The following is a 26,731-nucleotide window of genomic DNA, read 5'->3' as shown; positions in this document are numbered from 1 at the left end:
GCTAGTTTTTTGTAGTTTTTAGTAGAGACGGGGTCTCAACGGCTTAGCCAGGATGGTCTCGATCTCCTGAACTCGTGATCCGCCCGTCTCGGCCTCCCAAAGTGCTGGGATTACAGGCTTGAGCCACCGCGCCCGGCCTCTTGTTTTTATTTTTAAGCCTGTCTTCCTGAGGCTCCGGAAGCCTCAGGAGCGAAGCCGGGGCTCCACATCGCTTAGTGGTCAGCCAGTGGTTGGTCAGAGGTTGTGCTTCAGCACCCTGATGTGTTTTCCTAACCTCCCTGGGTGCGAGGCTTCTCGGTGGCTGCTGCAGCATGCAGCTGGAAAGGAGGGAGGTGGGAGCCGCCCTGTGTGGAAACACCATGGCACTTGCTGTTCTTACTGAGATTCCGTTTTTTTTCTTAAATAAGCTCTTCTCAATCTGTTCTATAATTTTGGTGAATTTCCAAAGTACTAAAATGGTTGCTTTTGACAGTTTCATCCAGTTTTATTATTGCTCCTGGGGGAGAGATTTTGCTGAGCTCCCCGTGGCATTCCAGAAGTCTGGATAATTCGTACTTGCATTTATTTACCGTTAAAGATGTCTTGTTAAAACTATTTCACCTGCTGGTGTTATCCAGGTTCCTGTTTATTTTCATTGCACAGGTTGCAGGATGCCAGTGCTGGCTGGGGTGGCTGTATAACTCTAAATCACAGAGATCTGTTACCCATTACGATGGCCTCTTAGGTTCTATGCTAAAATCAGGGAAATTCTTGACTCAATTCTATTATCAGAAGGGTATAAGGACATGTCACCCCCCCACCCCTCCCAGAAAATATGATGCAACATTGAGGGCGGGAGCAGAAGAGACTATCCCACTGGCCTCCCTGGCCCAGTTCAGTGTGCAAATTGTTGAAAGTTCATGCTTTAGGACTGGTTTCATCCTGGTTTTCCACTCAAAGGTAGACGTTGGAATTGCTGGATTGTTAGGAGTCGTATGGACTTTGCTTGTCACATGGAGATTTGAATCTTAATTGGGAACCTGGCAGAGGCTTTGAATACACAGGTTAATGTTTTTAATGTATACCTCACTTTGCCATTTGCTTCAGCTATGTCACGAACCCATAGCTGCTTCTCTGGCTGTTGCTGTTGTCTCGCTATCCCTAGCCACCTCCTTTAACCTCTTATCAGCTGGAAAGATTATTATGAGCCATGAATGTCCTTTAATATGGTTATCTTTATTATTATTGAGTTAACAGGTTTTTTTTTTTTTTTTTTTTTTTTTTTTTTTTTTTTTGAGACGGAGTCTCACTCTGTCACCCAGGCTGGAGTGCAGTGGCCGGATCTCGGCTCACTGCAAGCTCTGCCTCCCGGGTTTACGCCATTCTCCTGCCTCAGCCTCCTGAGTAGCTGGGACTGCAGGTGCCCGCCACCTCGCCCGGCTAGTTTTTTGTATTTTTTTAGTAGAGACGGGGTTTCACCATGTTAGCCAGGATGGTCTCGATCTCCTGACCTCGTGATCCGCCCGTCTCAGCCTCCCAAAGTGCTGGAATTACAGGCTTGAGCCACCGCGCCCAGCCGAGTTTACAGTTTTTTACCAGAATCTATGTGCCACTTTCTCTTCTTTACCCTAATTACTGTCCTAACATTGACCCAGCCACCAGTACTAGGGATACCCTAGCTTTATGCTCACGTATTTTATCCATAAAATGATCTTCAGACCAGCCTGGGCAACATAGCGAGACCCTGTATCTACCCAAAAAAAAAAAAAAAGCCGAGTGTGGTACCGCACATCTGTGGTCCCTGCCGCTTGGGAGGCCACGGTGGGAGGACCGCTTGAGCCCAGGAGTTCAAAGCTGCAGTGATCCATGATTGTGTGACTGCAACTCCATCCTGAGCAGCAGAGGGAGACCCTGTCTCAAAAAAAAAAAATCTTCAGTGCCCTTTTCGTGCTCCGGTTTTGGATTCAGTGGTCTAATTCTTGCGTTTTCTTACTGAAGGCATTGATGACGGGGAGCCTCCCTGGCTTTGTCGATGTCGTCAGGAACCTCAATTCTCCTGCGCTGCTGGAGGACAGTGTGATAAGACAAGCAAAAACAGCTGGAAAAAGAATCATCTTTTATGGAGATGAAACCTGGGTGAAATTATTCCCAAAGCATTTTGCGGAATATGATGGAACAACCTCGTTTTTTGTGTCAGATTACACAGAGGTCAGTTTTTAAAATAAGAAAATAAATCGTACTAGAATATCATACTAGATAGAGCCTGGCATCACCATTGCTTAGTGAGAGATGATACTATTTTGTATTTGGTTTTATTAATTTATGGGGAGTACTATGGACAGTTGTAAAAAATATTCACTTACGTATTCAGTTGACAACCCAGAAATACAAACCTGAAGCAGGTGTGAGCAGAGTTTTATGGAACCCAGACCTTAGAACAGCTGAGTGCCACTGAGGGGCAGAGAGTATCAGGAAGGGTGACACAGCCAAGGGGCCGTCTGAGCCGAGTTGTGATGGGTGAGTGGGGACTCCCCAGGTGGGCAGAACAGGCTGGTAGCCTCTGCGTATGGCAGAGCTATAGGACTCCACACCCTGTTGGTTCTGCTGTAAGCAGAGCCTCATCGTGCCCTGAGGGCAGGTGGTGGACTGAGTGGGGCCCGGCCTTGAGGGGATTTTCCTGGAGTTTTTCCAACAAAGATTAGACCCGCACGTTAGAAAGCAGGCCCTGGGGCTGAGGCAGGAGCACACCAGCACACCTTCCTGGCCTGGGGTCTAGCCACCTTCACCTCCTAGATGGCTGGGCCTTGTGGAACATCTGCAGTCCTATCCTGTTCCACAGTGGGGCGCTTTTCAACAGTTACTTTTCAGTAATGACTGAGTTTTCCTGACTGTATATGGCATCATTGAGAAACACTTCTCTTCATGGGAGATTTTTTTAGTGGGAAGGAGATGAGCTAGCTGAGGAGTCAGGGCTCACCAGGCTGACAGCTCTGTCTAGGGCTGATCAACTGCTCATCTCTCCTCCATGATGTGTTTATTTCAGAAGTAAATGTGATCACTGAGTGCTGTGTCTTTTTCCCTCCAAGAACAGCTTTCTTGTAGGACACATGCAGGTGCGCTCAGCTTCACTGTCCTGCTGGTTACTTCAACTCTGGGTACTGTCCTGTCTTTAATTAACTGCCCGTTGCCCTTAGTTACCTCGTGACAACTTGGGATCTATTTAACTTGCCCATTTGCTCACCTTTAGTTATGCCCATCAAGCTCAGCAGTGATCCCACAGAAAAATATTTTTGTCAGAACAACCCTTGCTCATTTAAATTATCTGTATAATATCTTCGATCCATAGCCTAGAAACATAAAAACAGTATTAGCGAAAGCTTAATCTAATGCTAATGTTCATTTATTTATTATAGACGTGGGGTCTTGCTATGTTGCCCAGGCTGGTCCTGAACTCATGGCCTCGAGCAGTCTTCCCCCTTCAGCCTCCTCAAGTGTTGAGATGACAGGTGTGAGCTGCTGTGTCCTGCCTATTTATTTATTTTTAATGACATAGATTTTGTTGTCTTTCAACTCACCCAAATCCTGTTAACCTGAATAAACCCCTAGGTTTTAAGATGACTGTTGCCTTTTCCCCGGGGAGTGAAGATCCAGGGAAATCAGGTGAACTGTTTATACATGTGTTTCCCCTTCAAAGGTGGATAATAATGTCACGAGGCATTTGGATAAAGTATTAAAAAGAGGAGATTGGGACATGTTGATCCTCCACTACCTGGGGCTGGACCACATTGGCCACATTTCAGGGCCCAACAGCCCCCTGATTGGGCACAAGCTGAGCGAGATGGACAGCATGCTGATGAAGATCCACACCTCGCTGCAGTCGAAGGTGAGGCTTGCCGTCCGTCGCGCACTGTGTGGTGATGTGGTCTCACGTGGTTATTCCCTAGAATAAATACAACTGCCTGAGTGAATTCGGGGTGCCTGTGCGAATGTCCACCATCAGTCTGCCAGCCAGGGGCCGCATGCCACGGCAGCACTGTCTCAGCGTCCACTGCACTGACTCTGTCTTCCAGCAGCCCTGCAGAACGGCAGCTCTCAGTCCTACCCATGTGTGCATTCATTCAACTAATACCTCCTGAAGACCTGTGTCACTCTTTCTGTTCTGTGTCACTCTGTTCTGTGTCACTCTTTCTGTCCATGCATTTGGTGCATCAGTGAAACATCGATAATCCCTCGTGAAGCTCATGTTCTAGCCAGGAGAGACTAACAAGAAACATGAGTAAATAAGTATGTGAGGAAGTGATGGGTGCTGCAGAAACTCAGAGGGCAGGAGGAGGGGCTTTCAACAGCATGTTGAGAGAAGCCTTCTCTGAAGATGTGTGCAGGGTGAGCAGAGACTTGGAGGGAGGGGCAGACGTTGTGGTCTGTGCACAAGTGTTCCAGGTGGAGGAGCAGCAGTGAGGGTCAGACACAGCCTGCCTGGCTTGTCCCGGAGCAGCAAAGGCTGTGTGGCTGCCGCCCCAGGGGCAGAGAAGCGTGACAGGTGCCCCCAAGTGGCTCAGAGCTCTTGCCTTGTGCTGTGTGTTGTGTTCTCACCGGAGTCCTGTGGAAGAGATTCCATTTGACAGATGAGGCGACGAAGGCACAGAGTAGAATGTGTCCAGAGTCTCACAGCTCGGCAGTGGCAAAGACAGAAACCAAATACAAATCCTCTGCCATCAGAGGTCAGAAATGCAACCTGCTGTGCTCCATGAGCTGCGCACAACGCTGTGGACTTCATTTATGACGTTATTTGACTGTGACCCTGTGATCTGGCTATGAGCTCATAGGGGAAAAAAAATCTAATTCATTGAGAAAGAGCTACAACTCCGTAAAGCTAAAACCGAAACTTGTCTTCTTGAGATGATGTGCTCTCTTCAGTCTGAATGCAGTTGAAATATTTTTCCCTTGCCTCATAGGAGAGAGAGACGCCTTTACCCAATTTGCTGGTTCTCTGTGGTGACCATGGCATGTCTGAAACAGGAAGTCACGGGGCCTCCTCCATGGAGGAAGTGAATACACCTCTGATCTTAATCAGTTCTGCGTTTGAAAGGAAACCTGGTAAGAATTTAGGAATGTTAACATTTGGAAACTGTATTATATTTGTTTTCTATAGTCTGGTTTTAATTTTGAAAACCTATTTTTTAAAAGCTCCATAAGGTTGAAGTCCCCGAGCAATGTGAGAATGAAAAGTAATGGGGCAAAAGGCTTTCGGGATCTGAAGTTACATTCCTTCCCCTAATCCTTAACATGCAAATATTCTTCGTCAGAATTTTGTTGTATGAGTGTTGCTGCCTAGATATCTGGAACTGTCGAGAAAAACTGCCAGTAGCTCAGACATCTGGACAGCACGTGTGAACTGAAGGAAACGTGACTACCTCGGCTATTTAAAAAGTTTGCGTTATTGAAAACCATCTATTGAACAGCAGTGTCAGCAAGAGTCATGGGACCCAGCCAGAGCAGGACAGACAGAGGCCCCATCTGTCAATATTCAGACACGCCCCAAACACACACACACCCCACTTTGACCTGTGCCCTGACTCAGCCGCCAGCCTACCCACTCTGCCCTTGCGGCCGTCGGCCTTGCTGTCCCGTCGGCGGCCTACCTTCCGCTTGCGCCTGGCTTCTGCTGCCACGCTTCACGTACTCATGGTGAGCTCAGCGGTTATTTCTGCAGTGCCGTCAAGCACAGCAGACCCTTTCGGGCGCTGCTGTCACTGACCCTTCAGCACCCTTAGCGCTGCTGGTCCCGTAGCGTCTGGGACCTCACAGCTTTCTGGTTTTCCTCTTTTTCTCTCCTTTGCTAGCTAGTTTCCTTTCCCTGGTCTTTTCTACCGGACTGCCTTCCTGTTTCGTTCTGCGTTCGCCCTGGAGATACGGTCTCATCTGCCTCTGTGGTTGTAAATGCCATGGATAGGCCCCGCACCGGTCAGCTTGATCTCTCTAGCTGTCCCCATTCATCGTTCTTGGCATGGTTTATCACTGCAGACTTATTGATGGGTTTTGTTTATTTATGGGATTCATATAACATCTGCCTCCACATTACACTTGAAGCCAGATGAGGACAGGACCATGTCTGTTTTGCCCACCATGAGCCTGAAACATTGCCTGGCACATGACAGTTGCCAGCAAATACCTGCTGAATGAACAGCCCTTTCGCTGAAGTGAGAGTTCATTGGGGAAGCATCTCTACCTGACCTCTTCCATCTATTTATGAAGCTTCTTCATCTTGAATGTCTGACCTGGCAGAGCTGGGAATGGTGGGGGCGGCTGCATGCGTGCAGGCTGCCTGCACATGCAAAACTCATCACCAGCTTCAGTCTTTTTTTTTTTTTTGAGACGGAGTCTCGCTCTGTCGCCCAGGCTGGAGTGTAGTGGCCGGATCTCTGCTCACTGCAAGCTCCGCCTCCCGAGTTTACACCATCCTCCTGCCACAGCCTCCCGAGTAGCTGGCGCCCGCCACCTCGCCCGGCTTGTTTTTTGTATTTTTTAGTAGAGACGGGGTTTCACCGTGTTAGCCAGGATGGTCTCAATCTCCTGACCTCGTGATCCGCCCGTCTCGGCCTCCCAAAGTGCTGGGATTACAGGCTTGAGCCACTGCGCCGGCCCCCAGCTTCAGTCTTGAGAGTTGGTTATGTTGTGTTTTCTTTATTCTCATCGTGCCCGTTTCATGAGCCAGGACTGTACTCTGGTGTACTCACAGCGTTGGGCCACCATCATCACAGTCAATTTTACGTCATTTTCCTCACCTCAGAAAGAAACCCCATACTGTTCTGCAGCCGCCTTCCTCTTCCCCAGCCTAGTTTTCTCTCCCTCCCCCAACCCTAGGTAATCATCATCTTTGTAGATTTGCCTCTTCTGCATGTTTTGTATAAATGGAACCATGTGGTCTCATGTGCATGGCCTCTTTCATGTAGGATAGTGTTTTTCCAGGTTCATAGTTACAGCATGTATCAAGACTTCATTTCTAGGCTGGGCGTGGTGGCTCTCTCCTGTAATCCCAGCACGTTGGGAGGCCGAGGCAGGCGGGTCACCTGAGGTTAGGAGTTGGAGACCAGCCTGACCAACATGGAGAAACCCTGTGTCTACTAAAAATACGAAATTAGCTGGGTGTGGTGGTGCATGCCTGTAATCCCAGCTACTCAGGAGGCTGAAGCAGGAGAATCACTTGAGCCCAGGAGGCGGAGGTTGCAGTGAGCCGAGATCGTGCCATTGCACTCCAGCCTGGGCGACAGGAGTGAAACTTCCCGTCTTAAAAAAAAAGCAAAAGACTTCATTTCTTTTGTTCTTCAGTAGTCTTCCGTTGCATGGATTTAACACGTCCATTGACCGTTTGGAAGTTGGTGGACTTTTGGGTTGTTTCCACTTTCTGCCCATGATGAATAATGATGCTGTGATCATGTGTGTATAGCTTTTTGTGTGGATGTGTATTTTCCTATGTTGTTATTTTCTTACTCCAGTATAGCGTGTCCCCACCTGCCACCTCTGTGCTGTTGTTATCAAATATGTCGCTTTTCTGTATGTTATAAACTGATGGCATAATTGTATAGGTATGGTTTTATATAATTGCTTTTAAATCAGGAGAGGAAAGAAGAAAATGCTTTTATACTATCTTTCGTAATTATGTAATTACCTTTACTGATGCTCTTTGCTTTTTTATGTATCTGAAATTTGATCTGGAGTCACTGGCTTTCAGCCTGAAGAATTTCTTTTAGTATTTCTTGCTAGCAGATTTGCTAGCAAAGAATTTTTTGTTTTAGAAAAAATTTGGGATGTCTATTTTGTCTGCTTTTTGGAAAGAGAGTTTTGCTGACTGTAGGACTGCGTTGGCTATTTTTTTCTCTCAGCATTTTGAATATGCTGTCACACTGCCTTCTGGCCTCAATGGTTTCTGATGAAAAGTCAACTCTTAAATCTGATTGGGTTTCCCATTTTTTTTCTTTTAGCATTTTTGCTATAATGTATCTGTATTTTATATTTACTCAACTTGGAGTTCATTGAGCTTGCATGTGTAGGTTGATGTGTTTCATCAAATTTGGAAAATGTTCTCTCTATTCTTTAAATTGCATAATCTCTATTGATCTATCTTTAAATTGCTGGTTCTTTCTTCTGCCAGTTCAAGTCTATTGTTGTTTTTTTTTTTTTGAGATGGAGTCTGGCTCTGTCCCCTGGCTGGAGTGCAGTGGCGCGATCTCGGCTCACTGCAAGCTCCGCCTCCCAGGATCATGCCATTCTCCTGCCTCAGCCTCCTGAGTAACCGGGACTACAGGTGCCCGCCACCGCGCCCGGCTAATTTTTTGTATTTTTAGTAGAGACAGTGGTCTCGATCTCCTGACCTTGTGATCCGCCTACCTCGGCCTCCCAAAGTGCTGGGATTACAGGCGTGAGCCACCACGCCCGGCCTCAGGTCTATTGTTAAACCCCTTTAGTGAATTTTCTGTTTCAGTTATCTTTTTTGAGATGGAGTCTTGCTCTGTCACCCAGGCTGGAGTGGCACGATCTCAGCTCACTGCAACCTCCGCCTCCTGGGTTCGAGCTATTCTTCTGCCTCAGCCTCCCAGGTAGTTGGAATTACAGACGTCCACCACCATGCCTGGTTAATTTTTATATTTTTAGTAGAGACAGGGTTTCACAGTATTGGCCAGGCTGATCTCAAACTCCTGACCTTGTGATCTGCCCGCCTCAGCCTCCCAACAGTTATCATATTTTTTTAACTCCAGAGTTTCATTTGATGCTTTTTAAAGAATAATTTCTGGCCGGGTGCGGTGGCTCACTCTTGTAATCTCAGCACTTTGGGAGGCCGAGGCGGGTGGATCACAAGGTCAGAAGTTCGAGACTGCCTGACTGACATGATGAAACCTGTCTCTACTAAAAGTGCAAAAATTAGCTAGACGTGGTAGTGGGTGCCTGTAATCCCAGCTACTCAGGACACTAAGGCAGGAGAATCGCTTGAACCCGGGAGGCAGAGGTTGCAGTGAGCCGAGATTGTGCCACTGCACTCCAGCCTGGCAATAGAGTGAGACTCCGTCTAAAAATAATAATAATAATTTCTATCTCTTTATTGATATTTGACGAGGGAAAGAAGAGCAGGGGGAGATGGGAAGGAGATCGCATAATCCTCTGTCGGGAACTGGGGGAGATGAGAGGGAGATCGTATAACCAGCCCTCCATCCGGAACTGGGGGAAAGGGAGCTCTGTGTTCTGGGCTGCACCCACCACAGGAGAGTTTCTGTCCCACTGGGCTAGGAGGGGGAGGGATGGAGCGGGACACGGTTCAAGGGTTACAGACTCTTATGCTTCTTACCAAGGCCTACTGGATTTTCTTGAATAAAGATTTCTTCATTTGTTGTGTACCCCTAGACAATTTCCAGAGACTGTGAACGGTGGTAGTGGTGATTTTTAAAATTTTTACCATTTATGCTTGTTTCATTGATGAGTAAGTTCATGGAGCTACTCTTAACACTATTCCCTATAGTTCTGAAGGATTTTTATCTTAAAAATGCATGTTGGCCGGGCGCGGTGGCTCAAGCCTGTAATCCCAGCACTTTGGGAGGCCGAGACGGGCGGATCACAAGGTCAGGAGATCGAGACCGTCCTGGCTAACACGGTGAAACCCCGTCTCTACTAAAAAAATACAAAAAACTAGCCGGGCGAGGTGGCGGGCGCCTGTAGTCCCAGCTACTCCAGAGGCTGAGGCAGGAGAATGGCGTGAACCCGGGAGGCGGAGCTTGCAGTGAGCAGAGATCTGGCCACTGCACTCCAGCCTGGGCGACAGGGCGAGACTCCGTCTCAAAAAAAAAAAAAAGTGCATATAAATTTTCGTTTTATGTTAATAAAAATAAATGTTAAGGTGTTTATTATTTTCAAAATAAGCAGTTTTGGATTGTGGAGTGAGTGACTTCAGAGACACTCAGCCCGCCACTGCCCATCCCCAGAGTGCTGACCTCCCCGTGTGGGCAGCACAGGTCTGGCTGCTCCAGAGTCAAGGGGTTTGGGAAGGAGAGCATGCCTGTTCGTGGACATCCACAGAGGGCAGAGCAGGTCTGTTGTTTTTTCGGCCTCTTGCTACTAGAATGTTTGACCCTATTGTTGTTCTGTCCCCCAAGCCTGCAGTGGTGCCTGGCACCTAGTGGGTGTTTTATCACTTGTGGATTGAATGTTGAGGACTCTGCAGGCGAGCCAGTGGAGGTAGAGACCGGCGGTGAAAGGATGCTGCTGGGCTGTGGGAAGGGTTTTCTGAAGTGCTGGAACTTCCTTCATGGCCCCTCATCGTTGGTGGGGTGCAATCCACAGGCCTACCCTGTGTTTGTATTTCAGAATTACAGTTATTAAAATAGTTTGTGCAGGCAAGAACTGGTCACAAACCAGTCAAATATGCAAAATCAAGAGGCCAGAAATAGACCTCAGTGGATCTGGGGATTTGGTGATGAAGGTGGCATCTCAGATTAGTGCAGAAAAGACATGGTGCTCGATAAATGATGCTGGTACCCCTGGCTGAGCTTCTGGAAAAAGGTAATGCAGACTGTCTGCCTTATTCTTTACAACAATATCAATCCAGATCAAAGCCTTTAAAAGCCTATAGTATGGAAAATTTTAGACGTAGACCAGTAGTCACAGTAGTATGATAAACCCCCTAGTCTAGCTTCACCAGTTATTGGCCAGTTATAGCCAATCTTCTTTCATCTGTGCTCACACTCATTTCCCTTCTCCTTTATCATTTGGAAGCAGACCTCTAAAAGATACATGTTCTTTACCCCCATAATCTTCATGTCCTTATCACATTTTTAAGATAGTGTTAATTCCTTAATATCACCAGTGTTCATCCCTTGAAGATATGTCTCTCTCTCTCTCTCTCTCTAAGTGTTTCAGCTTGTTTGAATCAGGCTACAAGTAAGACCATACATTGTGATTTGTTTATGTGTCTCTTAAGTCTCTGTAAATCTCTAGGTCCCCAGCCCCAAAACTCTTTGGTTTACTACGGTTTACTCATGTGCATTTCCTTCTTGAGACCTGCAGTCAGCGATTTCTCCAGGATGCCCTGCTTCTTTTTAGTGGAAAGTGGTATTTCAAGACCACTGTCTCAGAGCTACCAGTGCCAGCTCTGAGTGGTTGGTCATTGTTTCTAGACAGAAAGAAGAGATTGTTTTAAGACAAAATGATCTTTTGTTTATATTGATTCACCTTCAAAACCGTAAAATTGATTTCTTAGGTCTCACATCTGTACTTTCTTCTCCCTAAGTTTAGAATCTTGGTTGTCAACAACTCCAGATACGATAGATTTAGAATATCACATAATGACTCATTGGCTTTTTCCCACAATAGACACGCAACAGTCTCAGAATAACAATGCCAGCACTGCCACTACCAGTATGAGGGTCAAAAGCAATTTCAGGTGGGTTTGTTTTTGTGTTTTATTTTTTGTGTCAGCTCAAAGCACTTAATGTAAGAAAATACTAGAAGAAAGAAGTACTGGAAGAAAACAGCCACACTGGAGTGGAAGGTTCTTTCTAAGCATGACCTAGAAGCCATCATGAGAGAGTTGGCCAAGACCTGATTAATAAATTTGACCAAATTAAAAACTCCCTACAACAAAAAATTACCACAATCAAAGTAAAACCTCCACAGACTCACACCTGAGTATCTAAAGACACCTCACACACCACCTGTCCTATGGCCTCTCAGCGCCTTGTAGGTGTGCATTGAACTTCTGGGGTATGGAGCTGTTTGCTGTCGTTACAGATGAAAACACTCCAACCAAGTTGAGTGTCTCCTTCGAAATCAGTGGATGGTGGCAGAGCAGTGGCCTAGGCCCATTGTGCTGACATCACAGCCCTTTTTTTTTTTTTTTTTTTTTTTGAGACGGAGTCTCGCTCTGTCGCCCGGGCTGGAGTGCAGTGGCCGGATCTCAGCTCACTGCAAGCTCCGCCTCCTGGGTTTATGCCATTCTCCTGCCTCAGCCTCCCGAGTAGCTGGGACTACAGGTGCCCACCACCTCGCCTGGCTAGTTTTTTGTATTTTTTAGTAGAGATGGGGTTTCACCGTATTAGCCAGGATGGTCTCGATCTCCTGACCTCGTGATCTGCCCGTCTCGGCCTCCCAAAGTGCAGGGATTACAGGCTTGAGCCACCGCGCCCGACCATCACAGCCATTCTTGCAAGGAGATGGGAGGGTAACCACTCACTGTTGGGGATTGAGCTTTAGCCAACAGGCAGATGTCCAGCTTGTCCGAGTTGATCAGAACACCTGGCCCAGCTGAACCTGCCTCATTCTGTGCTCCCCTATAGAAGCACCCACAGCTGCTCCGGAGCCGTGAAGGGTTCATTTTCTCCATGAGCAACGGCATGTGTGCTCATAGAGGGCAGAGTGTGGGATTCTCCGCATCCAGAGGGGCCGGGCTGTCAGCGATCCCAGCCTCACTTCATTCTCGGTTGGCTGTTGACCTTGCCAAAGTGACGGTCCCTCCATGTCTGCTGGACCACCTGCTTCCTCTGTGTTCAGCCTGTGCTCCATAGCCTCACTCTATGGAATTCCTCGCATGCGTCTCTCTCCCAGCCTATTGCAGGCTACTGAAGGAAAGACACCGCCCCTGGCGTAGAATGGATTCTGTAACTGTATCGACACAGCAAGCAGCGAGGTGATTCCTGTATGGTTCTGTGTTGAATGGTGTGAAGAGACGGATCATTTGGCTCATGTTGTAGAAGGTCTAATTCAAGAATGACTACCATCTTACACTTTCTAGAAGTCTGTTACTTAAAATGTTTCCTTTTTTCTAGGTGATATCCGACATCCAAAGCATGTCCAACAGACGGATGTGGCCGCGACCCTGGCGATAGCACTTGGTTTGCCGATTCCGAAAGACAGCGTAGGGAGCCTTCTATTCCCGGTGGTGGAAGGAAGACCAATGAGAGAGCAGTTGAGATTTTTACATTTGAATACAGTGCAGCTTAGTAAACTGTTGCAAGAGAATGTACCGTCATATGAAAAAGGTCAGTCAACTTGTCTTTTCCGAACTCTGTCAGAGCTGTGTGTTTCCACTGAGTCGTGTTTCTCCAATGTCTTTCTGTGGTTATGCAGTTTGTCAGGAATATTTTTTCATCACTACTCTTTGATTATACAGACTGTGCTTCTGTTTTCTTAGAACTTTTAACCATCACTATTAGCAACACCCTTTGAGGCAGTTATCTAATTAAAGTTCTTTCATAAATTTATTCATTCAACAGCTATTTACCAGGATCTTGTTATGAATGAGAGGCTGTTACAGGCACTGGAGACAGATCATTGAGCGGTAAGAGGCTCTGCCCTCTTGGAAACTTCCAGAGGGAGGAGAGAAAAGGAAGTGATCGATGGCCAGTGATGATGAGTACCTTAGGAAAAGAATAAACAGGGCCGGGCCTGGTGGCTCACACTTGTGATCCCAGCACTTTGGGAGGCCGAGGCGGGCGGATCATGAATTCAGGAGTTCAAGACCAGCCTGACCAACACAGTGAAACCCCATCTCTACTAAAAATACAAAAATTAGCCGGGCATGGTAGCGGGCACCTGTAATCCCAGCTCTTCGAGAGGCTGAGGCAGGAGAATCTCTTGAACCCCAGAGGCGGAGGTTGCAGTGAGCCAAGATTGCGCCACTGCACTCCAGCCTGGGCGACAGAGCGAGACTCCGTCTCCAAAAAAAAAAAAGAAAAAAGAATAAACAGGCATGGGGTGGGAAGTGAAGCGGGTTGGGGAGCCGCTGGGGCAGGCTGGCCGCTGGCCATCTGGGACGGCACATTATAGGCTGTGGGGGCAGCAGACAGGGTCCTCCACGGGGCGCACATTCAGGGGATGGTCAGAGCAGGGGCCAGAGTGGCAAGGCAGGGCAGAGGAGATGGCGTTAAGGCATGAAGGCTACTAGGCACTGCAGGGGCTTTCACTTTTATTCTGAGTTAAATGGGGAGCTACTGCAGGGTTTAGTGAGAGCTAGAGTCCTCCACTTGCATTTTCAAAGGCTGTCTCAGGTACCCTTGGAGAGGATTCTGCTTTGTGCTGTGGGAGGAGACCAGTCAGGAGGCAGTGGCTGTACTTCTGTGAGAGGTGAGGGTGGCCAGTGCCCAGGCAGTGGCGCTGGAGAAGTGGTTGCGTTCTGGAAAAATTTTGAGGGTCGTGAAGACAGGATTTGCTCATGTGCTGAGAGACTGGGTACAAGCAGAGCAGAGGCGTTGGGTACGAGCAGAGCAGAGGCGTTAGGTACGACTCCGGGACTTTCAGCTGAAAGCGAAGGAGCAGGGTAATCGTTTCCTCAGGAGGGCACGACTTAGGGGGAGCAGTTCTGCAAGGCAGGTGGTTGTGGGTGGGGTGTTGGTGTCCAGGAAGCCATGTAAAGAAGTAATTTCAGGAAGCAGGGAGTGGGCTGCTCTGTCAAAGGTTGGTATCGAATAAAATCAGGAATTGAGAACTGAGCTTCGGATCTGGCTGCGGGGGGTGATGAGTGACTTCGTCAGATGGAAAGTAGGGTAGGGCCTGGCTGGTACTGGGCAGGCGAGAGCCCTCAGCAGCAGACACAGCCACCCTAATGGGAGTAGGAGCTGGTACTGGGCAGGCGAGAGCCCTCAGCAGCAGGCACAGCCACTCTAATGGGAGTAGGAGCTGGTACTGGGCAGGCGAGAGCCCTCGGCAGCAGACACAGCCACCCTAATGGGAGTAGGAGGTGAGGTTGCCTGAGGTGGATGTGGGGCCAAGGTAAGTGCCAGGAGACGGCTGCAGGAAGGATCCAGGAGAGGAATGTTTGTCTCCCTGAGACATCTTCAGGCAATCGACTCTGACATAGCCATGTTCATCAAAGAATCATGTTTGACGCTGGGGCTCCTTCGAGAACCTGGAGGAAGTCGACTCCTACCTGGGGGCAGCAGTTAATGTGGTGTTGGTGGATTTCCCTACTTGAAGTAGCAGGATACTGTTACTACCAAATACAGTGAACGTCCACAAGCTTGCGCTGAGATAGAAACTGGCCTCCTAGAGTCACTTGTGGAAGACAAACCCGGCCAGCCAAGGAGTGCTGGGAACCAGATGTGATGAGTGGCCGGAGGCCCCACTGAGCACCAGCTCTCACCCTGTGAGGTGGCCAGGTGGATGCCTTTGGCCATGGAGACATTTAGTCAAGACCAGGGACGACCGTGACTTGTGCTTTTGGTTTTTTAAAAAATAGTCTGAGTTTAGGCCGGGCGCGGTGGCTCAAGCCTGTAATCCCAGCACTTTGGGAGGCCGAGATGGGCAGATCACGAGGTCAGGAGACGGAGACCATCCTGGCTAACACGGTGAAACCCCGTCTCTACTAAAAATACAAAAAATTAGCCAGGCGTGGTGACGGGCACCTGTAGTCCCAGCTACTCTGGAGCCTGAGGCAGGAGAATGGCGTGAACCTGGGAGGTGGAGCTTACAGTGAGCTGAGATCGTGACACTGCACTCCAGCCCAGGCAACAGAGTGAGACTCCGTCTCAAAAACAAAACAAAACAAAACAATACAATACCAACAAAATCAAAAAAACAATGGAAAGGTTATTTGCCTGTTCCAGAAGCAGTGGCTGGGGGAAGTTGGGAACCACAGTGGATATGGGAGGAAACCAGCCTGTTAAATGAATACAGGAGCCTCCCTTGACTGAAAACACAGCCCACAGCGTCTGGGACACCCCCTCTGGGCGGCCCATTGTCTACACCGTCGGGGATCACATTTCCTAAAACAAAATAGGGTACGTGTTCTGACACTGAAATATGTTTTAGAACCCACAGCCAGGCCCGTACAGTCCTTGGGTGGTGTCCAGTCTGTTGGAGGTGCCCGGCTCTCTCAGTGTAGTGGGACCGGCTTTTTCTCGCCTCTGGACTTTCGCACATGCTGTTGCCATCAACTTGATGCTCTTCCTCCAGTTTTTTGCCTGGTGAATTCCTGGGTACCGTTTACATTTCACCGTAAACATCAGACCTTCCTGGTCCAGCGCCCACTCCCAGTCCAAACTCAGTTCCTCCCATTACCAAAAATCCCCCATTGGTATCCTCTACTTTTCCTTCCCGGGAAACTTGTAACTACAACTGTAATGCAGTCACAGTTTGTAATTACACTTGTGTGTGTGTGTGTGCGCACGCATGCCTGTGAGCCCCACTGGATCCAGGCCCCGGCAGGCAAGGATTGCACCTGCTTGCTCGCCATGCTGTGTCTTTCCCCTGGCACAGCGCCTGGCATGTTGTCCATGCTCTATGGATATTGTTTCGATGCATGCACAGATGCACCCCCATAGCTCTGTGACTCCCTGGTAGGTGGAGGGCTATAGACACAGGTACCCATGTCTCTGTGACTCTGGGGTGGTGGGGTGTGGACACAGGCGTCCCCCACTCCCGGGTGGTCGGTGTAGCAATGAAGGATGCCAGCCCTGGAACCAGACTGCCTGAGTTTTGTTTGCAGCTTTTGCCCACTGGCGCTGTGGCCTGGGTGTGTGACTCACCCCTGTATCTCAGTTGCCTCCTCTGGAGAAGTTCTGATGCTCATCCCTGCTTCATAGGGTTATTAGGGAGGTGAGACGAGCGAGCTGCGTAGTGTTGCTGGCCACTGGCACTTAGTGCAGAGCACCGGGTGCCGGCAGCCGTGGGGTGGGCCTGCAGGCGTGTGGGTTCACGCTCAGGGACTTGGTGCCGGCAGCAGGCATGTGGGTTCACGCTCAGGGACTTGGTGCCGGCAGCAGGCGTGTGGGTTCATGCTCAGGGACTTGGTGCCGGCAGCCGTGGGGTGGGCCTGCAGGCATGTGGGTTCACGCTCAGGGACTCGTGCCACAGCGCCCTGGACCTCAGTGGCTCGAGCGCCTGTGGCAGCTCTTTCACTGCTGTGATGACAGCAGGCCTAGGGCGTGCAGAGCCACAGAGTGGTGAGCCTGCCAAGAGGCACAGCGGAGACCGAGGGGGTCTCGGGAAGGAAGTTCTTGCTTTAAAGACCAGTCTAGGCCGGGCACGGTGGCTCAAGCCTGTAATCCCAACACTTTGGGAGCCGAGGCGGGCAGATCACGAGGTCAGGAGATCGAGGGCTAACACAGTGAAACCCCATCTCTACTAAAAAATACAAAATCTTAGCCGGGTATGGTGGCAGGCACCTGTAGTCCCAGCTACTCGGGAGGCTGAGGCAGGAGAATGACGTCAACCCGGGAGGCGGAGCTTGCAGTGAGCCGAGATTGGGCCACTGCACTCCAGCGTGGGCGACAGAGCGAGACTCCGTCTCAAAAAAAAAAAAAAAAAAACGACCATCCTAATCACAAGTGATTGTGGTCCAGGCAGAGGCTCACGCATCAGCCAGCTCTGGAAAGAAAGGACATCAGCTGTGCCATGAGCAGCATGGCACTATGGTCTAAAAGAGGGCGCCATAGCAGAGGGGCAGGGCTCCATCCAGAGGCAGGGCATCCATGCTCCCAGCAGAGCTCACCCTCGTGAGCAGAGAGGGCTGGAAACTGCTCTCCCTTTCCGAAAAGGATGTGAGGAAGTCACCCAGGCTACAGAACAGGGGATGTTAGAGCTCGGAAGGGCCGGTCTGCACAGGGGAAGTGGGTGTGGTGGAGAAGGGTCAAGCCGCTGCCTGCCCAGTCCACATACAGTGCTGTGAGGGTTAGAAAGACTGTAAAACCTGACTGTTGACAAAATGCATTTCGGGATTGTTTGTATATTGCACATTGACAAGAAGGAGAGAATAGAAAGAGACAACAGGGAGGAGGAAGTGAGAGTGACGAGGGAGGCAGAGAAAGAGGTCAGGCAGCACAGGGGGCATTCACTGCCGTCCGCAGGGTGTATTCCAAGGACCAAGGACTGTATCGCCAGAGGGCGGATGGATGCACATCGGTGGCTTTCCAGGCTTTACAGAAGGCGTTGCAGACCCCCACCCAAAGGAATGGTTCATCTTCGTTAAGTGTCAGTTCTAAAAAGAGAAGGCTTTGCCATGTGCCACGCATAACTAAATACTTTGAGATGATGTATATATATGTATGTTCACGGTGTGTGTGCGGGCATGTAACTTTTCTGTCTTCTTAATAGATCCTGGGTTTGAGCAGTTTAAAATGTCAGAAAGATTGCATGGGAACTGGATCAGACTGTACTTGGAGGAAAAGCACTCAGAAGTCCTGTTCAACCTGGGCTCCAAGGTTCTCAGGCAGTACCTGGCTGCTTTGAAGACGCTGAGCTTGTCCCTGAGCACACAAGTGGCCCAGTACGACATGTATTCGATGATGGTGGGGACTGTCGTGGTTTTGGAGGTACAGATGCTCACACAGTCGTGGCTCAGGTGTTGCATTGATTTGATAACTCAGCCAAATATTTATAGTTTTAAGTATATATCTTGGTGTTATTAAAAATGGGAAAATATTAATTTTCTTGTTTAACTCTTTCGTGGTGTGTCCTGATTTGTGACAAGACCCAGAGTATTGTCAGGTGTCAATTGGCCTCACTCAGTATTGCTACAGGTGATGAAAAAAAATCACGCCGTGCATTTTGGGGCAGTTAATTAGGAATCACCTTTTCCTGAGCTTTCTTTTCTGTTTTTACTGTGTGGACAGCTGACACGAGCGTGGGAGCTGGGCTTGTTTTTAAGTGGGTTTCTCCAAGCCCAGCAGTCTGTGAACGCTGCTGTTTCTCTGTTCCAGGTTCTCACCCTGCTCCTGCTCAGTGTCCCACAGGCACTGCACAGAAAGGCTGAGCTGGAAGTCCCACTGTCATCTCCTGGGTTTTCTCTGCTCTTTTATTTGGTGATCTTGGTTCTTTCGGCCGTTCACGTCATTGTGTGCACCTCAGCTGAAAGTTCGTGCTACTTCTGTGGCCTCTCGTGGCTGGCGGCAGGTGGGGTGATGGTGCTGGCCTCGGCGCTGCTGTGTGTGATCGTGTCTGTTCTGACCAACGTGCTCGTGGGTGGAAACACCTCCAGGAAGGTACGTACGGCTGGTTCCTAGGAATGTGATGTGGTCCTGTATGTGGATCAGGCTGTTCTTGTTATTTCAGGCTGCCTTTCGTTTACCAGACTTTTGTTGAACACCTGGTGTGTGCCAAGTGCTGGCAGTGCCCTGGACAGGGGGCCTCAGGGACGGACTTGGAGCAGCCTTATCCCAGGCCTCAGGGTGTCCTGACACAGGTGTTCACATCTGTGCTGTCAGGTCACATGCCTTAGTTCTTGGAAAGCTAGGTTCCTGCGACTGTCACAGAGGTGATTGTAAAGAGCTGGTGGTCACAGAGGAATGAACCCCTCACTGAGAGGGTGAGTGAATCAGACAGCCTCCCAGCAGAGGTGTGGGAGCTGCAGCTGTGGGAAGAAGAGACAGTGTCCTGGACACCCAGAAGGGTCAAAAGGAGACTTGGTCGCCCCACTCATCCTGCTGCCTCCAGAATGCGTCCTGCCTCATCAGGTCCAGATTTCTTTCCAGGGCGGATGTTTTCTGTTGGAATTCTTAGTCTTTGGCCTTGGACACCTTCATTTGTTAGCTGGGGAGTGGTGGCGAGGCAGTGAGAAAGAGGCGGATGGTCGCACTCAGATCCAGAGTGCAGCATGAAGTGACTTAGTGCAGTGGCAGCAGGACTGTTGGCCCCCACCCCAGCCCTGCGCAGCCCTCATCCTCTCTTGGCTTGAGCTGTCAGAGGCCCTGTGCTGAGTGTCTGACCGAGACACAGCGTTGCGATCAGGCCACAGGCTTCCTCGGAGCCAGGATGATCTGCATCCACGCTTGCACCTCGGGCCCACCTGGGCTCATGCTCTCTCTCCCTCTATTGAATTAGTACCTAGCCGCAGGCAGTATATAGTTATCAAAAGAATAAATGGCAATAATTGAGTCCTCATCTTTGATTTTGACTGCTTTAAGTTCGTATATTTAAGGGGCAGTACTGTGATGTCAACTTTGTTATTTCAACAGAATTAACCATTTTAGTGGAAACTTTCTGGATTTCTGGAATATTCATGAGAAATTCGAGGTCTGAGTTTTTTTTTTTTTTTTTTTTTTTTTTGAGACGGAGTCTTGCTCTGTCGCCTGGTCTGGAGTGCAGTGGCCAGATCTCAGCTCACTGCAAGCTCCGCCTCCCGGGTTCACCCCATTCTCCTGCCTCAGCCTCCCGAGTAGCTGGGACTACAGGCGCCCGCCACCTCGCCCGGCTAGTTTTTTGCATTTTTAGTAGAGACGGGGTTTCACCCTGTTAGCCAGGATGGTCTCGATCTCCTGACCTCGTGATCCGCCCGTCTCGGCCTCCCAAAGTGCTGGGATTACAGGCTTGAGCCACCGCGCCCGGCCTCGAGGTCTGGTTTGATGGGATGTATTGTTGGGGTTCTTTGGTTTCAAGAACCAGGAACTGGCGATGCCCATCTGAAGACCAGAGCTCTTCAAGAGCCTGGATGCAGGAGCACAGAGGGCCAGGGCCAGGAGCCTCTGGGCAAGCTCTTTGGGCTCCATCACTGCCCAGAGGGTTCTGACCATTTTCAGTCTTTGTCACTCAGCTTGGGACTTGTAGTCCAGTGGGAGAACAGCTGGCTGGCCGTGCTGTGTCCCGGCTCCCCTGCCTGGGCTGAGGGCATCTCCACTTCTGCAGGCTGTGTCCCAAGAGGAGGGTTCCTGCCATTGGAGCAGAAGGGGGCTGTTCCAGAGTAGGGGCCCAGGTACTGGGTGCGAGGAACAACGGTGTGTGTCCAGGACGTTCTCTGCTGTGAACAAGGCCTTGACATGCAGCAAGATGTGCGTAATTGTCAGACTGTCTCTTACAAAATGCGCTTTGCTTTTTACAGAACCCCGTGCATCCCAGCTCAAGGTGGTCAGAGCTAGACCTTCTTATTCTGCTAGGGACGGCGGGCCACGTCTTGAGCCTGGGTGCCAGCAGCTTCGTGGAGGAGGAACACCAGACCTGGTACTTCCTTGTGAACACCTTGTGTCTAGCTCTGAGCCAAGAAACCTACAGAAACTACTTTCTGGGAGACGACAGTGAGCCTCCATGCGGCCTCCATGTGGAACAAGGGCTTGACGGAGCCACACCAGCGTGGCAGGACGGGTCTGCCTGTGATGCGCTGGAGCGAGACAAAGGCCACAGAAGCCCCTCTCCCTCCCAAGTGCTCAGAGGCCACAAGAAGTGGATGGTGCTGGCCAGTCCGTGGCTGATACTGGCCTGCTGCCGGCTGCTGCGCTCTCTCAACCAGACAGGTGTGCAGTGGGCTCACCGGCCTGACCTCGGCCACTGGCTCACCAGGTGAGAGCATGGGCCTGTGGTCACAGGCCAGACTTTCTACAGCCAATCGGTCACCTGCCAAGCTCTTCTTTTTCTAAATTGAGATCATTTTTCATATTAAGAATGGGATAGTTGGCCGGGCGCGGTGGCTCAAGCCTGTAATCCCAGCACTTTGGGAGGCCGAGACGGGCGGATCACGAGGTCAGGAGATCGAGACCATCCTGGCTAACATGATGAAACCCCGTCTCTACTAAAAAATACAAAAAATTAGCCGGGCGAGGTGGCGGGCGCCTGTAGTCCCAGCTACTCGGGAGGCTGAGGCAGGAGAATGGGGTGAACCCGGGAGGCGGAGCTTGCAGTGAGCTAAGATCCGGCCACTGCACTCCAGCCTGGGCGACAGAGTGAGATTCCATCTCAAAAAAAAAAAAAAAGAATGGGATAGTATTTTCAGATCTGAAGAACTGGGAAAATATACTAAAACCAGTGTTTTACTAGATACTAGAATCAGTGTTGAGAGGTGAATTTATCTGGGGGCTAGCCTAATAGGTTTGATTTATTAGTGCTGAACCACTGTAACTGTTCATGATTGAAAACTTGTGTTTCAATGATCATGATATAATAAAGATGTCATCTGGGGGTCAGGCTTGCTAATGGCTTGTTCTGGACGCCCCGTCCATGCCCAGGCTGTGTGCCCCCCGCCCATCACTCAGCATCTCCCTGTGTCAGGCCATTCCTGCGTTGCTGTAAAGAAATACCTGAGGCCGGGTCATGTGTAAGGAAACAGGTTCATCTTGGCTCTCAGCTCTGCAGGCTGCACAGGAGGCATGGTGTTGGCATCTGCTCCTGGAGAGGCCTCAGGAAACTGGCAGTTATGGCGGAGGGCAAAGCAGGAGACAGCACTTCATGTGGCGAGAGCAGGAGCAAGAGAGGGATAGGGGAGGTGTCTGGTGCTTTTAAACATCAGCTGTCTTGTGAACAGCCAGAGCGAGAATGCGCTCATTACTGCGAAGATGGCACCAAGCCATTCATGAGGGATCTGCCCCCATGACCCAGATGTCTCCCACCAGGCTCACTTCCAACCCTGGAGGTCCAGTGTCTTTTTTTTTGAAACGGAGTTTCAGTCTCACCCATGCTGGAGTGCAGTGGCACGATCTCGGCTCACTGCAACCTCTGCCCCCCGGTTCAAGAGATTCTCCTGTCTCGGCCCCTGAGTAGCTGGGATTACAGGTGCCCGCCACCATGCCCGGGTAATTTTTGTGTTTTTAGTGGAGATGGGGTGTTACCATGTTGGCTGGGCTGGTCTCGAACTCCTGAACTCAAGTGATCCACCCACCTCGGCCTCCCAAAGTGCTGGGATCACAGATGTGAGCCGATGTGCCCAGCCTGAACGTCCAAGTTCAATGTGAGATTTGCAGTGGACAAACATCTAAGCCATGTCATTCCCCCAGACCCATATCCCACTGTCGATGATCCCCAGGGCAGCAGGAAGGATGGGGTCAGCCAGGCAAGGTGGGTGCAGCATCTGTGGGCCAGCTTTGTCCTTAGCTCCCCTCCTTTCTCCTCTCCATCCTTCCTTTTCTCTCTCCTCACCCTGAAGGGTAAGAGCCATGTGGAGGAATTCAGCCACCTCCTGAGCCTTTCATTGGCAACTGGAAAACCGCCTAGAAAGTGTAGCAAATCATTTCAAGCAAGGCTCAAAATAAGTATAAGAAACTAGGACAGAAAAATAATTAAGATTTGTCTAGACTTGAAATTTTAATTATCTGGCAGTGAAGACTTAGGAAACTAAAGTAAAAGAAGAACAGCAAAATAAAACAGTATCTGCGATGAGAGTAACAGGCACGGGTTGCGGTCTTGTCACTGCAGAGAACTCCTGTAAGGAATGCCAGCAGAAGGAAAAGAGAAATGCCCAGTCCTAGTAATGAGGGTACTTCCAGTCAAATGAAAGGGTGTGACTTCATCCCTGCTGAGGCAGAGAAACAGAACTGAGTGACGAGGCTCAGTCTTGGTGAGCATGTGAGGATTCCTGGGGCCACGTTAGTGTCACGGTTCTTTTGGAAGATACTTGTAAATTTACATCAGAAGCTGCGAAATTACAGATTCTTCTGATTAAGTAATTCTTGTGGGAGGCTAAGCATTAACTAAATTACTAAAACCTTGGTAACCAAAGTCATCACAGATCGGGTCCTTCAGGTAATCTGCCTGCCGTGTGCCCACACGTTTCCTTTCCAGAGCAACCCCGGAGAGAGGACTTTGGTTGGTCCCCACTCCAGAGGTGAGGAAGCGGAGGGGGAACAGGCTGACGGGAGGTTGTGCTGGGCACGCCAGCTTCGGGGTCGGATCCCAGGCGTGTAGAGCAGGGTGTGTCACGGAGCTCCGTGTCCCAGAATAGCACTGTGACACCTTGTTCCTGACTTTCCTGGAAAATGAAAGCATTAGGAGAGAACTGGCTGGCTTTCCACCCCACATGCAAGAGCCATCCCCCACCGCATTATCTGCAGTTTTGCTTACCCGAGGTCAACAGTAGTCTGAAAATATTACAGTATTTTGAGACAGCGCACATTCATATAATTTCTCTGACAGTAACAATTACATTGTTATAATTGTTCTACTTTATTATTATAACAGTCCTGAAGATTGTGTAAAAACACGTGCCATTTAAAAAGCAACAATACAAAAACACACAGGTGCCCCTTCCTGGGGTGAGGCCCAGGCCCCCGTGTGGCCCCAGTCTCCCCCTCCCATCCTGGGAGGTTTTGAGGTGAGAGCGGCCGTGAAAGAAACAGAAGGGAGCCCGGCCGTCGCCGCCTCACGCTCAGGCCCGGGCTGGCTGGTGCTGCACCACTGCAGTGCGGTCAGGACTTCGGGCTCTGCTCTCTGACGAGCTGTCAACCTCTGCACCATCTCCTCACCCAGGAGCAGGTGACGGCAGACCCTGTGAGAGGCCATGCAGGTCTAGGGACGTATCGTGCGTTACCGAGTAATGGGAGAAGGCGGGAGGAGAAGGTGAACTGGTAGATGCAGGCCTGCCCCCGAGAGGGTACCAGGGGACAAGAGGACTCTTTATATATTTGTCACCGCCTGGCCTCTGGGCATCCAGCTCTGATGATGGGAGACCTATTTGTGAATGAGAAGTGAGAGTTCAAGTTGACTGTCTTTTTTTCTTTTTCTTTTTTTTTTTCTTTTTTTTTTTGAGACGGAGTCTTGCTCTGTCACCCAGGCTGGAGTGCAGTGGCTGGATCTCAGCTCACTGCAAGCTCCGCCTCCCGGGTTGACGCCATTCTCCTGCCTCAGCCTCCCGAGTAGCTGGGACTACAGGCGCCCGCCACCTCGCCCGGCTAGTTTTTTGTATTTTTAGTAGAGATGGGGTTTCACCGTGTTAGCCAGGATGGTCTCGATCTCCTGACCTCGTGATCCGCCCGTCTCGGCCTCCCAAAGTGCTGGGATTACAAGCTTGAGCCACCACGCCCGGCCTCTTTTTCTTTTTTTTAATAAAATGAGGTCTCCCCATGTGGCCCAGGCTGGTCTCAAACTCCTGGCCTCAAGCGATCCTTCCGCCTCGGCATCCTAAAGTGCTGGATCACAGGCGTGAGCCACCACACCCCACTGAGGTTGACCGTCTTTTATTTGTTACACTTTAAGAACCTTCGTTTGAAAATAAAAACCGGGCCGGGCGCGGTGGCTCAAGCCTGTAATCCCAGCACTTTGGGAGGCCGAGATGGGCGGATCACGAGGTCAGGAGATCGAGACCATCCTGGCTAACACGGTGAAACCCCGTCTCTACTAAAAAATACAAAAAAACTAGCCGGGCGAGGTGGCGGGCACCTGTAGTCCCAGCTACTTGGGAGGCTGAGGCAGGAGAATGGCATGAACCCGGGAGGTGGAGGTTGCAGTGAGCTGAGATCCGGCCACTGCACTCCAGCCTGGGCGACAGAGCGAGACTCCGCCTCAAAAAAAAAAAAAAAAAAAAAAAAGAAAATAACCGGCCGGGCGCGGTGGCTCAAGCCTGTCATCCCAGCACTTTGGGAGGCCGAGACGGGCGGATCACAAGGTCAGGAGATCGAGACCATCCTGGCTAACACAGTGAAACCCCGTCTCTACTAAAAATACAAAAACTAGCCGGGCGAGGTGGCGGGCGCCTGTAGTCCCAGCTACTCGGGAGGCTGAGGCAGGAGAATGGCGGGAACCCGGGAGGTGGAGCTTGCAGTGAGCCTAGATCGTGCCACTGCACTCCAGCCTGGGCAACAGAGCGAGACTCGGTCTCAAAAAAAAAAAAAAAGAAAAGAAAAGAAAAACCAACAATTTCGTGTAATCTTTGGTTTTTGGGAAAATCAGCTAGCTATTTTTTAATATAGTTCTTTGAAAGCCACTCGGCGCAGATTGATCTCGTCGCTGTTTGTTTGCTGTAATGCTGGCCTTCTCCATCTCGTTTCAGCTCTGATCACAAAGCCGAGCTCTCTGTCCTGGCTGCCATCTCCCTCCTCGTCGTTTTTGTGCTGGTGCAGAGGGGGTGCTCCTCTGTGTCCAAGGCTGCCCTGGCACTGGGGCTGCTGGGCGTCTACTGCTACCGGGCAGCCATCGGGAGTGTGCAGTTCCCGTGGCGGCCAGACAGCCAGGACATTTCCAAGTAAGTGCGTGGCAGACACGGGGCGCGTAGAACCACTTTACTCTTTGATGGACGGAGAAGACCCTGCCAGTCTTCACAGCACTGGAGTTTGGTATTTGTGGATTGTGATTGTGTCAACAGCTGCTGAAGTGTAACTAAGAAAACCCCAACCAGCCCCGTTGTTAGCACTTTTTATGTTTTATGTGTTACTTTTAGAAGAGAAATCACTTGGAAGTAAGATTTTTTTTAATTTAAAATAAAACCTTCAAGGTGTGTGATGGGACAGACAGATGAGTATGAATCGGTTTCTAAGTGAGTGGCAGCACGTGATGACCAGGGTTCTGTTTTCCTGGTCAGGGTGTAATTGGCGATGAGGATGACGAGTGGATGTTTCCCAGCAGTTGGGAGGCGAAGCTTGCTGGAAAATCACACTGTTCTCATAATGTATAATGAGCCCCCGTGAGGGGCCAGGAGCTCCTGCCGATTGGTGGGAGGGCTCAGTCAGGAGGACCATATTCTTCATGTCAAGGCAGCCGTGTTTCTGGTTTTAACGGTGTGGTGGTGAAACAGGCTCCTTCTCATCCTCCGGAGTGGGATGAGCAGAGGCCGTTGTGGAGGGCCGCTTGTAACGTGTGGGTGACCCTCAGTTTAAACTTATGTAGCTGACTCTATTTCCATTTACCTCAAGAATATAAGCAGAGGCAGGAGCCTGGACGGGACAGAGGCATGCCCACTGAAGTGCCCTTCACACTTGCAAAAAGGAACAACCAGGGTAACTATCCAGCAATAATACAGTGATCCTCCCAGTGAGGTCAGTGCTCTGTAAAGGAGTCTTCTGGCTGTTAACAGCCTGTTTGCACAGAACAGAGAAGCATGTCGTGGAACAGTGGGCTGTAAAACGGTGGTATGACCCCAGCTTAC

At 50.0% G+C, this 26,731-nt stretch overlaps 1 protein-coding gene across 19 annotated transcripts in view; it reads left to right on the top strand.

Annotated features, from left to right (window-relative positions):
• PIGG (phosphatidylinositol glycan anchor biosynthesis class G) overlaps nt 1–26,731 on the top strand; it is a 75,981-nt gene that overhangs the window by 6,486 nt on the left and 42,764 nt on the right. For 14 of the 19 annotated variants that reach the window (XM_030920821.1, XM_030920811.1, XM_030920796.1 and 11 more), the window contains exons 3-10: nt 1,978–2,187; nt 3,674–3,862; nt 4,935–5,076; nt 12,789–13,001; nt 18,052–18,269; nt 18,657–18,938; nt 20,771–21,225; nt 25,640–25,831. In XM_030920821.1, coding sequence (XP_030776681.1) covers nt 1,978–2,187; nt 3,674–3,862; nt 4,935–5,076; nt 12,789–13,001; nt 18,052–18,269; nt 18,657–18,938; nt 20,771–21,225; nt 25,640–25,831 — 1,901 coding nt within the window. Of the gene's footprint in view, nt 1–1,977; nt 2,188–3,673; nt 3,863–4,934; nt 5,077–12,788; nt 13,002–18,051; nt 18,299–18,656; nt 19,837–20,770; nt 21,226–25,639; nt 25,832–26,731 lie in introns of those variants that run through there. The other 5 variants (XM_030920889.1, XM_030920882.1, XM_030920875.1 and 2 more) reach the window with 4 other exon arrangements.

Source organism: Rhinopithecus roxellana, chromosome 2 (genome assembly GCF_007565055.1).
Source record: "Rhinopithecus roxellana isolate Shanxi Qingling chromosome 2, ASM756505v1, whole genome shotgun sequence".
Classification (NCBI taxonomy): domain Eukaryota; kingdom Metazoa; phylum Chordata; class Mammalia; order Primates; family Cercopithecidae; genus Rhinopithecus; species Rhinopithecus roxellana.
This window is presented reverse-complemented; position numbering and strand designations above follow the sequence as displayed.